The sequence below is a fragment of the Perca fluviatilis genome, chromosome 21 (genome assembly GCF_010015445.1).
Source record: "Perca fluviatilis chromosome 21, GENO_Pfluv_1.0, whole genome shotgun sequence".
NCBI classification, from domain to species: Eukaryota; Metazoa; Chordata; class Actinopteri; order Perciformes; family Percidae; genus Perca; species Perca fluviatilis.
Window position 1 is genome coordinate 18,840,856 of NC_053132.1, and position 12,804 is coordinate 18,853,659.

Here is a 12,804-nt window from a genome sequence, read left to right on the forward strand (position 1 = left end):
CCTATTATTTGGAGTTCCCCAGAAATGAGAGAAAAAAGAAGAACAAAAAAATGTGATGTTTTGTTAAATTTGGTGTCCATTGGGAAGAGATCATGACTCAACCCCCCTGAGACCTGAAATCTCCACAGCCTGCGGCCAACATCAGCTGTTTACAGCTTGTGCTCAATCCTCTGTGATGCATGAATACTCCCACATCGACTGTGGCATTATCTTGTTATGTCTTGATGCCGTAAGTTTACAACATACTGGATATCTAGTCATCAACCATTCTGCATGATCTGATGCCCACAGGGGCAAGTGAGTAAGACATTGACTTTATCTTGCCATTGCAGATTTAAGGAGGGTATCATTTTTGATACATAAATAGCCCACTCGATCCCTAATTTGTAGTAGCGGCTTTGAAAGCATGCTCTGAATCAAATCATTGACCTTCACCGAGCCCTCTGTTACCTGTCTGGCCATCCGTCAGAATTACCTGAAGCTGCCATTGCCAGCTCACTGATAAACACATCAGTCGGTGGGATATTGCTGTAATTGGTCGGCTCTGCTTTCCAGAAAAGGCAAGTGATCCTCCTGTGGTAGTGGGCAGCCATCAACCCCCCTATTTTGTCTCCTGAGCTGTGCAAACAGACCTGGCTGCCTGAAAAGCACTCTGTTCATATTAGTGGCTCCCCCTGGAGATAAGGATAAATAAAAACGCATAATCATTTCCCTTCTTTCTGTGTGTGATGACAGGAAGGAGTCAGACATTCTCCGGGGAGATTGCTCTTACACCAGAATGGACTTTTGTTAGCGCGCGTGTGTGTGTAATCTTCCTTTCGTCATGCAAATGGAAATTGTGATGACAGGTTCAGCTTTTAGAAGCTGAGAACTTTTAGAGCTCCATTTGAGGAGTACAGGTAGATTCCTACAGTACAGGAAGTAGATTTCAAACATCGTGGTTTGGTCAACTTATCAGCAAAAATATATCTATGTTTTTCCCCTCAAAGTCACATCATTAGCACCAGCATCAGTTGGAAAAGTTGGTAAAAAAAAGAAAGTGAGCAAGATGAGAGAAAAAGTTTTGAAACTGGTCCTATGGGTGCTATTATCTTGGCCTTGATGGCAACACAAACACTTCTCCCCTCTGTTGGGGCCCAAACGGCTCCTCAGGAGTGCATTAGCTGGGGCTTATTGGACTGTGAAAACTTTAACTGTCTGCCCTTTTCCCTTATCTGGGGGCTGTTACATTTCCAGCGTTTACCTACAAACACTGGAGCCAGCTAATGAGTTTGTCTTGTGCATCTTGTTGTTTCTTGTCATTGACTTTTACAACCCGTAGAGTGAACGCAGAGAGGTTGATTACTGGAGTAGAATTAACTAAATGTTCAGGATGGCCACCGTTAGCTGGGAAATGGATGATTACAATAGAGGGGATCACTTTCCTTGAATGGGAGATGATGTATTCATTATTTAATCACTTGTGGCTATTCTCATACTCATCAGATTGTTAAAAGCCATGATTTTCAAATTTAGGTCCCACTTTGCTATTTTGCATCCATTTGGATGTCATTGGGTGTAAAAAACAAACAAACTGTGACATGCTAATTGTCCCTGAATATCAGTTTAAATTATGGTACAATAATTGCTCAGAAACGATCAGCGCAATCAATGTGTAATAATACCACAATCCACTTACAGCCTTTATGGCATGGTCACTTTAACTGCTTGTTTATTGTCAACAGCGGCAGCAGCAGCTCTACAGAGGCTGTCAGTGGTGAGTTATGCCCAAATCAAGTTGTGTTTTTGACAAGGGTTTAGGGACAGACAGCGGTAAAACCATTGCCTTTTTTACAACTCTATAAACAACACAGGAGAGGGGTTGTCATGACTTCCCCAGGGAGCCCAGCAGGAAAACATGTAGTGTGCCGTTTCTTTGATCATCCATGATACATGGCTGATGGAGCTGTAAATAAAGCATTTATTTCAGGTTCACGTCTGGCATTAAATCAGCTGCACATCTCTATTCTGACATAAGAGACAGAGGCCGGAACCCCTCAACGTGTGCACACTAAAAAGACATCAATGCACCTGAGCAGTTGGATAAGGGACGACTTCTGGCGGCATGAACTGAACAGCAGACCGTGAAGATCCAAGATAAACAGGAGCCGCTGCAGTGGTTATAAATGTGACCGATTACGTTAGACTCAGCCTCAGCACTTGAACACTGAAAGGAACTTATGTACACAATTGTCTCTCAGTATATCTATGATTGTCATCAGTACAACCACCCTTAAAGTCTCTGTGGTGATATGAATTTTAAAAGGTGTCCCGTAAGGGTTAATGAAAAGTGATATTTGATCCAGCAACACCTCGATGAATCATTTAATTCAATCACAAAAGGATGACTGCAGTGAAAATGATTCCCTAAAGCATACTGATGCTATGACCGTGTGTGTGTGTGTGGATGCTATAGCGGCTAATGATTAGACAAGTTAGGCTACATCACCATTCCTGGATAAGATACATTTCATATTAATGAATTAACACTAATGAATTGACATTTACAGAAAGTGAAACCATGTCTATATTTAAGAATGTGACTTTGGTGGGTGCACACACATTTTCTATCCCATATCTTCTGTATCTATACAGTAGATGAAGGCGTTTGTTCATTTACTACCCATACACAGAATGCATCGAAGTCAACAAGACAATCGGATGGCTCGGATTACAACAGCGCTTTAACTGCAAGAAATTCGCCCTGATTAATAATAAAGAACAACAAATTAATTGACCTAGTTTTCATGGTGCCATCGCTGTAGTGAAAATACCATATAGCACTCAGCATTTTTAATTTTTGTAGAATTAAAGAGGAAAGCTCACTGATTTTTTAGTCAACCTTATAACTCACTCCCGTGACATAGAGCAGTGCATTACATAATCAACAAATATCAAGTTAATATCGTGTGTTAAAATATCATTTAAGTTAGACAACTTTGTCAGTTACTGACAAAGTTGTCTAACTTAAAAAGATATACCCTCCATAACTCATTCTGTCAGAATGAGTGATGGATGGATAGAGAGGCTACATCTGTTGACTGATAGCCCGAAGAATGTGTTCTCTGTGTCATTGAGCAGCATGTTGCAGGTTAACAGGTCAGTCATCCATCCGTTTCTAAAGTGCTGTAGTGTGAAGGGCCATTTATATTGTGTTCTGGTTGTTGATATGTTGTGGTTTCTGAACTTGTCTGCTATTGAGAAACAGGACTTCGGTGCAGGCGATTACAGGTTTCTGTCTTTTGCAACAATCCTTCAGGATTGTTACATGACATATTGATAGGAAGCATATAGACCATGTCATATAAAAATCCATTATGTAGGACATTATGTAGGCTATTTTTGATTTGGGGGTGAATGTGTCCCTTTAGGACTTGATTTACAAGTGTAGCCATGATGACTACAGGGCTCGAACCTATGTGACCCATGATTTAAACTCATAAAACATAGCCCGGGGATATTTTATGGCTGTTGGTGCTGTTCGTGGTGCTAAACGGGCTGCATGCAATGAACGTTTGTCTGTTCGTTTATAACCATGCATGGGTGACGTGCTGCAGATAACCCCTTCTATAAAAGGGTAATATCGTTCATTTTAAAGTTTCAAAGCAATATCATTTACCACAGGAAAACCTATTAACTCCACATTTCAAACTTGATAGAGAGACATCTGCGTATTTCCCATGTGTATTTGCATCATAATAAACGTCACAATTCCAACCACATCTAACCCTAATCAAAAGTAGTTTGAATATTTGATAGAATAAGTTTCTCGTTAACAAGCTGTTGCGAAAGAGAGGGGTGTGGTTAACTTGTTGTGAGTGCGAGTCAGGTATCCATCCCGCGCTATATAACCCTGTGATCTGCGAGGAGAGCAGCAAGACAGGGCAACCACTGGGGAGACTACATCACCAGACAACTGTCAAAAAGTAAGTGACTTTGTTCTTACTTTAATGCATCCTGATTTTTTTTTTTGCCGCGTGCTGGAAATATTGGTGCGTGTAAGTTATGCCAAAATGAATGTCAAATATATATATATATATATATATATATATATATATATATATATAATGTCAATATATATATATATATATATATATATATATATATATATATATATATATATATTGACATTCATTTTGGCATAACTTACACGCACCAATATTTCTAATATTATAGTTATGCCAAAATGAATGTCAATATATATATATATATATATATATATATATATATATTGACATTCATTTTGGCATAACTTACACGCACCAATATTTCCAGCATGCGGCAAAAAAAAAAAATATGCTACTGGGAATACTTTAAAGGCAAATTGTGCGTTAAGGTTTTTATGTGAAATGGAATAGAAGAAAGATCGCAAAAATACAATTTTAAGGCTTCAGCAAGAGTTCAAATTCAAATGTACATATTTTTTTTTCAAAGTAAATCCTACCATGGTATTTGTTCTTCTCCTCAGATGGCCAACATGAGATCTTGGATGATGCTTGCAGCGCTCGCCGTCTGCCTACTGGTGTGTTTGAGCAGCTTTGCGGGCGCCTACCCTCCCAAACCGGAGAGCCCGGGGAGCAACGCCTCGCCGGAGGACTGGGCCAAATACCACGCAGCTATCAGGCATTATGTTAACCTCATCACCAGGCAGAGGTGAGCCACGGTTACCAAACTACATTTAATATTTGACATTGTTAAGCATCTCCTTATAAGTGCACATCCATCACATTTACATTCCATACATTACATTCACATTTAACACTCTTGGTAAAGTTTTGAACAGCCTATCAGGTTTGTGCGTGTAAGTAACTCTTCAATCAACACATACATCAAACTGAAAAAAAGCAGTGGTTTGGTATTTACTCACCCTGGTAGGGTCAGACAGGTTGTCTACCTCCCTTGAAGTGAGGGATTAAGTCTCAAGCTCAAGGATACATTTGCAAGGGTAGCCACACGGGGGATCGAGCCCTCACGCTGTGTCATGACTTTACTCACATAAGGTCTGACTTTACAGGTGCTGCTCAAGACTTCAACCCTTATTTGGCAAAGCCAAGGACGACTCTTGGGTCATTGTGCGATACCATGCATTGCTGTGCTTGTTGTAAGAAATAATGAGGCAGAGGACAGGAGCCTGGTTTTTCAGCCTGTAGGCTACTTGCTCCGTTGTGACCAAATCTTGTACTAGAAATGCTGGAACACGAGATATCCTATTTGTTTTCTTTTCTTTCTCAACAGGTGAGAACCAAGACTTCGACAGAATATTTAATGCTTCGAGGGTTTTTCACTGTTTTCTTATCTGTCATACCTAAAATGTGACAAATATATTACTGATTACAGTTTTGAACAGATAATTAGTAACTGTTTTGAAATGCACTATCCCATGTCTTCATAAAAGCATGTAAAATAACAAGAAATGAATTATGTTGTTCCAGTTGGAGAAAATAGTGTGTTTTTCCTGTGATAGAAGCCAAGTATAGTCTCATCATTTACCCTCTTCTGGTCTGTAATACAGAGGCTGGGTCTGACATTGCACTCAAAGGACTCCCAGTCCCACTCCCAGGTTTACTCTTCAGTGGCCAGGCATTGATTATAGTAAAGAGACTTCAAAAGACAAAGTCGAAAGAGCTTCTTGTGTTTGCCTGTGAACTTGAAAATGCATCTTTCTTCTCAGCAATTGCTCGACTGATTTGTGATTGGACCGTAGAGACTGAGTAGAGAACTCAACAGGGTGTGTCTGCAGCTAACTTGTTCACAGCTTGATGGTTCTGGAAAAAAGAGGTCCTGTAGTTGAAATTCATAGCAAGGCTGATGGGGTCGCACCACTGGAGCACTCAGAGAAATGATGACTGGAGGCTGCAGGTGGAAAGCAAGCAGAGAAGGGGCTCACATGAATTAGTTACTCTCCAAATAATATTTAGTTGCAGTCATTACATGCCAGTGTTTGATTCGTCCCCAGGTATGGGAAGAGGTCGACACCCGAGCAGGCGGTGGCGTGGCTGCTGTTTGGGGCTGATTCGAACCAAGACACTGAACCACGGTGAGAGAATACATGTCTGGTTTAATCATATTGGGCTTTTAATGGCTGATACTGATACCTGTGAAGTATTGTGATGCCTGCTGTCTATACTAATTATTTAGAGTGTAAAAAAACATTTTCCCCCCCTTATATGAAATATTTAACAACGCAGCCCTGCCAATATTGGTCCACATGTTGTCAAATTGTTTTATTGCTGTAAGCCTCACTGCAGCAGGATTACATTGCTGTTCTTCAGCTCCTTGTTAATATTTTACTCTTCAAGTGAGAATTGATTAGCATTTTATCTCACTGTGAGTACACCGCTCACTGGTCACGTCCTCGTCATAATGTCACAATCGTATGTTCCAACAGTTGACCTTGTATCCACCATATAGGCTATATTAGGATGCAGCAAGTGCATATTTCAATAAATTAATCTGCTTTTTCTTCTTCTCTTACAGCTTGGACTACAGCGATCAGTAGTAAATGAGCCCAATGTCAACTCTTAGGCCTACTCACATCTCCCCCGATTCTCATCCCCAATCAAGAAACTAAAATTCTGTACCTGCACTGGACATTGTGAATCTCATATTTAATTGTTTAATGTGCATGCAAATCTCTCTCTCTCTCTCTCTCTCTCTCTCTCTCTCTCTCTCTCTCTCTCTCTCTCTCTCTCTCTCGCTGTTTGTCTTCCTCTGTCACTATCTGTTCTTTGGCAAACATGTAAATAATTTGTACCAAAATCAATTGCTTTACAATGAAGAATTGAATGGAATAAAAGTAATAAATAGACACACAAAATGCTTTGGTATTTCATTTATCTTTTTAGTAACTGTAGTTGCTCTTGTTGCCACTAGATGTCACTGTATCACCAGGAAACGTACATAAGCATGTCTATCTTAGCCTACTGCTGCTGCTCTTGTATGGGTTCGACCGCAGCTCTGTACCGACTGCAGCGGGCAGACTTCAACTTCACACCGGGGGTACCTCACCAGAAGACGCATTTATCATCACAAAACCTTCCCGGGTCTCCTTTGGGAAACAGGATCAGTGCTACCAGGGCAGCCAATTGGCTTTTAATCAATGGGGCTATTTGTAAGAGCACGCGAGCCGTTTTTGGTAAGGTCTCGTTAAAGATAGCAGTTTGTGTGGGTTGCCGTTGGCTTCGGTGTTGTCAAAGTGACTGCATAGATTAAACAAGACCTGCGCTACAACAACTGCGAGTAGACCCGTGGAGATAGGCTATCTCAAACATCTTGCTGCTTCCCAGACCGAAGAGGCATCCCGATAAAGGTGACCGGTGTTCCGGGCAGGTGAGCACTTCAATGTTTTAGCCGTTTTTCACCGAGGAAATTATTTTAGGTTGGTGGGGGTGGCATTAATGCCGTTTTCTCGCCACTTGCAGGTGGATATTGGTACACGCAGCCAGGTCTTATTAACCTTATCAAAGGCGTCAAAAACCACCTATTGTCTTAACCCGTGTTGCATTTTCATCCTCTGACAACGAGGAAACGCAACATTCGGCTCATGCGCCGTATATTTGGCATAATAGCCACATGCAATATTTATTAAGCTAGCTAGCTTAATTGGCCTCAGGCTGTCTGCACCTGTACTACGGCCACAGGTGAAACCAATTAGCTATGACAACCAACCTCAGAAATAATGTATGCTTAAGGCGAGTGGTGGAAATGAATTCAAAGAATAATGTCGGTAACAACGACTAGGTGGACGTCATTAGGTACCTGTCCATTGCCATTGCGCATGCCCACACGTTCGGGGACGTGCACAGATGTTTGAGCGCGTTTGGCCCAATAGAAGGGCAGGTGCTGATGTGTGTCTGGCATGTAGGGCGGATGAAGCATGAGATAAAGGGAGTAGCCTAAGGGTAGAGAGAGCCACTCCTTCAGAATTAAGCTTATTTGTTTGTGCAATTATATGCAACTGTAGACTACTTTTGGCCAGCGAGATTCAGTTTTGACAATTAATTAAATATATAATCCGAAATGGTCTAAACCCGATTTAAGACATTTAGATTTAGGTCTGCAGCATTTGTGCAACACTTATTTTTCAAATTGTTTTCTTACTTGCAGCCATTGAGTATGTTTAGCATTTTTTTCTATATGATCACCTTTATGAAGCATCTTATTTATAGGCCTGTTTATATTCCAACAGACACACATGGCATTACACATCTTTGAACACTATACAAGCATTTCCTTATTTTTCTCTCTATTTGTATGTATCTCATCTTGCATGTATGCAATATAGACCTTTGATTTAACAAGATGAGAAAAAAGATTTCAACAATTTCCAGAAGCAAAAATGAAAATCAAATATACCACAAACAAATAAAGAAATGGATACAATTTTACCTTTTTATCTCTTGCAATGTATAGGTTACATTTTCATTCAAGCATGCCCCAGTTCTTCCTTCAGGAGAGAATTCCTGACATCAGTGTATGGTTAAAATGCTCAGTTTGCCTCTAAAAACATGTTATTTCTCCAGTTCCAAATGTGCACTATTTCTTACCCAGCCATCAATGTTAGGCTTATATCATTCCCTTAAAATTGTCTTAAGGTGAGACTTTTTTAGATCAAGCCTACATCAAGGCTACAATTAGTTAGTTTTACATAATGTTAATGTTTGTCTATTATATAAACATGGTTTAAGTTACACTCACTTAAATGAGTAAGTTCAACTGCTAACATCTATGATCTTATCGTTTCTGTCTTGTGCTTTGCTGTCCCACTCACTGTGAAGACATTTTGTTACTGTATAGAAAGTATTCAAATTACCTCTGCCAGCATAAGAAGTTATTGTATTGTCAGTGGTAATATAGATCTACTATCTATTTGCGATTTACTTGAGAGCAGATAACTGCAGAGCAATGTGAAGTTCATGCTGTGCTGTTTGTTGTTCTGAAGCATCCTGGAAGGGAAGATTGGAGAGCCATTACAGTAACATGACTGCCGCTTGGTTGTACTCAATCACTTTAAGTGTTATACCTCATCAACAAGCTACTTGAAGTTTACAAAAAAATGGTGGCCAACTTTGCGTACTGATATAGTTCACATAATGATATTGTTGTTTTGGTGCTGTCTTTTGAAATTAAAGCTCTCATCATGATAAACATTTAGTACAGTTTCCTAAAACGTCCATTTATAGTAGGGCTGGGCGATAGGGAGAAAATCAGATATCACGATATTCTTGACCAAATACCTCGATATCGATATTACGGCGATATTCTAGAGTTGACAATTGGTGCTCTAACAAAATATCTTCACATTTCCATTTTAAATAAATAATCATCAGTAATGTGGACATAATGTCTAAGTGGGGGAAAAGGCAAATACTAGAACAGCTAGAACAGTCTGGTAAGTTCAGAAAAGTACATCACTTTAGTGTAATGCAGCCTTTAAAACCGTAAAAGACAACACTTATGTCATATCACAATATTATGATATCCAAAATCTAAGACGATATCTAGTCTCATATCACGATATCGATATAATATCGATATATTGCCCAGCCCTAATTTATAGTCACTTGTAACAAAATGAAAATCCAAAAGATGGATTTTCATTTTCATATCAAATCACAGTCAGATAGGTCTAATTTTGAAGAGCTTTTGACTGGGATTAAAGAAACTGCAGCCTTCTTATCAGTTTCTGTTTGGGAAGTGGGAGGTTTACCATAAATTTCCCTGATTTTGACAGCTTTGGGGATTGGCTACAAGATCAGCAGGTCTGGTTCTACCTTAATAGAACTTCTTTAATGATTTAAGAGCTCTGCTTGAAGTTGGACTCTTTAAACTTGTAAAAATGTATTTTTCAGGAGGATTTGAATACATTATAATGCATTAAATTGGACCAAAATTTAACAAAATGGCAGCATGGTGATGTAGACAGTGTGACCATGACATGTTTGAGCATCGGAGTAATCCACATTTGACATTTAATTAATACAAATTGTTTAACATTGGTCGCACATTCAGAAAAATTCAAAGAGATATCCCTGTGTGACCCCAGATCTTAATATATAGAGGAAATCAGAGGACATCCTAGTTATTTGACGTCACATACTGAATATTTTTAATAAGAACACCTTCAGTGGTGCCTGTCCATGACACTGTACAGTTTTACTGCATGATTAATTACTGCATCAAACAGAAATTCTAATCAACTGTAGCCGGCAGAGAGAAAGCTTTAGAAGTAGGATCCTTCTGCACTTGATTCCACGGGGAGATTAATCTGCAGCAGCTCACATAGCCTCAGCATCTTTTCCCGAACCTCCGTAGTGTCATTCATAAAAATGATCTGCTCATTTACTCTCACAGCTGCCACCTTTCCCCCTTGGGCACATATTTCCATATATAGAGGCTGACACATTGTGTTTATATACGTGGATTTTTAATGGGCAAATATGATATTTTTAGGCCTGCTAGCGGTGGGGCCTTAGGGATGGCAAAGTCAGTCAGTCTGGTCGATCCACCAATTTTGAAAATATCTTGACAACTGCCATTATTGCATGCAATTTGGTACAGATGTACAATAGATGGTTTATGACATTCATATATCTGATCTCATACAGGCTTCAATATAATCTGATGTAATTTATATTTACGCAAATTGTGGAAAGTTCACTCATTTAGCTACAGTGCCAGTTGTAGTCTATGTCGACGACGTTTCATTTACGGGATTGTTCTGGTTCCGCCGGATGTCCCTAATTTTTTTGAGTAAAATTCTCATCACGCACTTGACAGCCATTTTATTTCCAGAGCTCACCAAAACAAGTTCCTTCCCAAGGCTATTTTGCATCCAGGACGCCCAAGACGATTGTGAATGGTTTGAAGAAATGCCAGTTAACCAGAGCACGTTTTTCGCCTACCCCGGAATGCTGTGTGGACCAGCCAGACCCTCCTTCGCAGCGCTGTGGAGGAAGGTCTGGCAATGTGAAACTATGCCACTTGTAACACCTGCTTATAAAAGCCAACTCTTTTTCTCTTCCACACGTGTGCAAGCACTGAACTTGAATGTACCGATAGTGTTTTGATGTATTAACGGTTTACTCTTTGGAACAGCTGTCCTCAGGAACCGTCTTCAACACACCTGACCACAACTTGGCATCATAGGCATCTGAGTTTCTCTCGAAAGATTAAAGTGACATTGAAACGGTGACATTCATTTAGCTTATTTCATCATGGCTACTTCCTCAGAAAAAAAGACCTATGGAGTGGGGACCTTTTAATGAAGTCCAGGCAGGCAGAGTGGTGATTGTAAATGCTCCTCCTGGGTGGCTCTCAGCACTTTGCCTGAATCCTCTAGTCAAGCCTTTCAGTGGTATGTACATGACCTTTCATTTTAACTACGCTAATTATAATCTGTATCAGCTGAGGGAGAAGAAAGACCCACAGCACTAAATTGATCAGATTTTATTAGATGTCTGGTATCAAGTGGTATCTGTTGATAGTGGTACTATTTTGTCATCAGGCTGCTTCTAAACAAATTGTTGTTCTTTAGTGATGTAAAATACGGAAAATAAAAGTTAATGAACTTACTGTTTGAGAATCTCAGAGTAGTTTGTGTGGCTGAGGTGGCTAATGAGTCCCAAATCTGTCAGCTGATGGTTAATCATTTACAATTAGATTTTTTCCCCCAAGGAAAGATAATGTTTTATTGTAACTTTAAAGCTCAATTTGTGCCCAGAAAGAATACACAAAGCGTTGTTTTCCATGCTGTCTTCTTGCTTCCAAGTAATGCACATTGTGTGTATTAATATGCATGCGGGGAGTATGAAAGACCTTTTATTTATTTATTTAAATCATTCAACCGAGCTGCTCATGGCTTTAAACTTCACTTGCATTTATTCTCTCCTTCAAAAGACCTCCACACTTTGTTTTGATTTTACAGGCATTTGTAGTGTTGATATAAGCCCCAGAAGGCAAGATTGGATAAATTGCTTCAATATTGTCTTTTGATCAAGAGTTTTATTAGTGTAGAATTTAGTTTGACAACGGAGAAGCATAAACATAGTGGTGCTTTCTTCAAGATACTTGAGGGCACATACTCAAAAGAAGTTCTTTTGGTAGTTTTCATGAACCATTTTAAGTGACATTCCTAAATATTTTTGTATAGTATATAACTAGAGATGTTCTGATACCAGTTTTTCCTTCCCAGTACCAATTCCGATACCTGAACTTGTGTATCGGCCGATACAGGGTACCAATCCGATACCAGTGTGTTAAAAAACATATTTTTTATTATGTTTCAACAGCTGTATACTACTATCCCTGTATGGATGTGATATGATTGCTATCATTGTTGTATGGCCTGGCTCAGGTTAAACTCTTTGTGAAACATGAACAAACACAAACAATAAACGCCACAGAACTTTCTTTTATTATCCAGTTTGCCAGTGAGTCTGGGCTAATTACGTGTATCAGATCAGTGCATAAACTTGAGTACTTGCCGATACCGATGCCAGCATTTGAGGCCGTATCAGAGGGTTTTCTGAAACTGGTATCCGTATCAGAACATCTCTAGTATAAACTCTGACATGATTATCTGTCTGAAGAAACTGCATATTGACAGTGAGTTTATAAGTGTTGTTTTTTTAATGCTTCAAGCCGCAAAAATCACTTCCATTGTATTGAGGCGTTAGCAAAGGTTTCAGAGGCAGATTTCTAAATCTCGACACATAAAACCAAACTTATCTGTGTGATACAGACCTTTAGGGCTAAGTGAGGAAA

The 12,804-nt window shown here is 39.5% G+C and overlaps 2 protein-coding genes across 2 annotated transcripts in view; both read left to right on the forward strand.

Annotated features, from left to right (window-relative positions):
- The first annotated feature begins 3,928 nt into the window (after positions 1-3,928).
- pyyb (peptide YYb) lies at positions 3,929-6,844 on the forward strand. The gene is made up of 4 exons (XM_039787731.1): positions 3,929-3,965; positions 4,508-4,692; positions 5,996-6,076; positions 6,517-6,844. Exons 2-4 carry the CDS (start codon positions 4,508-4,510, stop codon positions 6,536-6,538), a joined length of 288 nt encoding a protein of 95 aa, XP_039643665.1. The 5' UTR covers positions 3,929-3,965; the 3' UTR covers positions 6,539-6,844.
- Positions 6,845-6,968: 124 nt separating this feature from the next.
- The window catches only part of mpp2b (membrane protein, palmitoylated 2b (MAGUK p55 subfamily member 2)), a 44,922-nt gene continuing 39,086 nt past the window's right edge, over positions 6,969-12,804 (forward strand). Inside the window, exon 1 of the mRNA XM_039787728.1 lies at positions 6,969-7,368. The gene's annotated coding sequence lies outside the window, so the exon portion shown is untranslated. The remainder of the gene's footprint in view (positions 7,369-12,804) is intronic.

Excerpts from the sequence above, each read along its gene's own strand:
- pyyb (XM_039787731.1), top strand. The coding sequence starts at position 4,508 with ATGGCCAACATGAGATCTTGGATGATGCTTGCAGCGCTCGCCGTCTGC. Across the intron at positions 4,693-5,995 it reads AACCTCATCACCAGGCAGAG|GTATGGGAAGAGGTCGACAC; the intron begins GTGAGCCACGGT and ends ATTCGTCCCCAG. Across the intron at positions 6,077-6,516 it reads AACCAAGACACTGAACCACG|CTTGGACTACAGCGATCAGT; the intron begins GTGAGAGAATAC and ends CTTCTCTTACAG.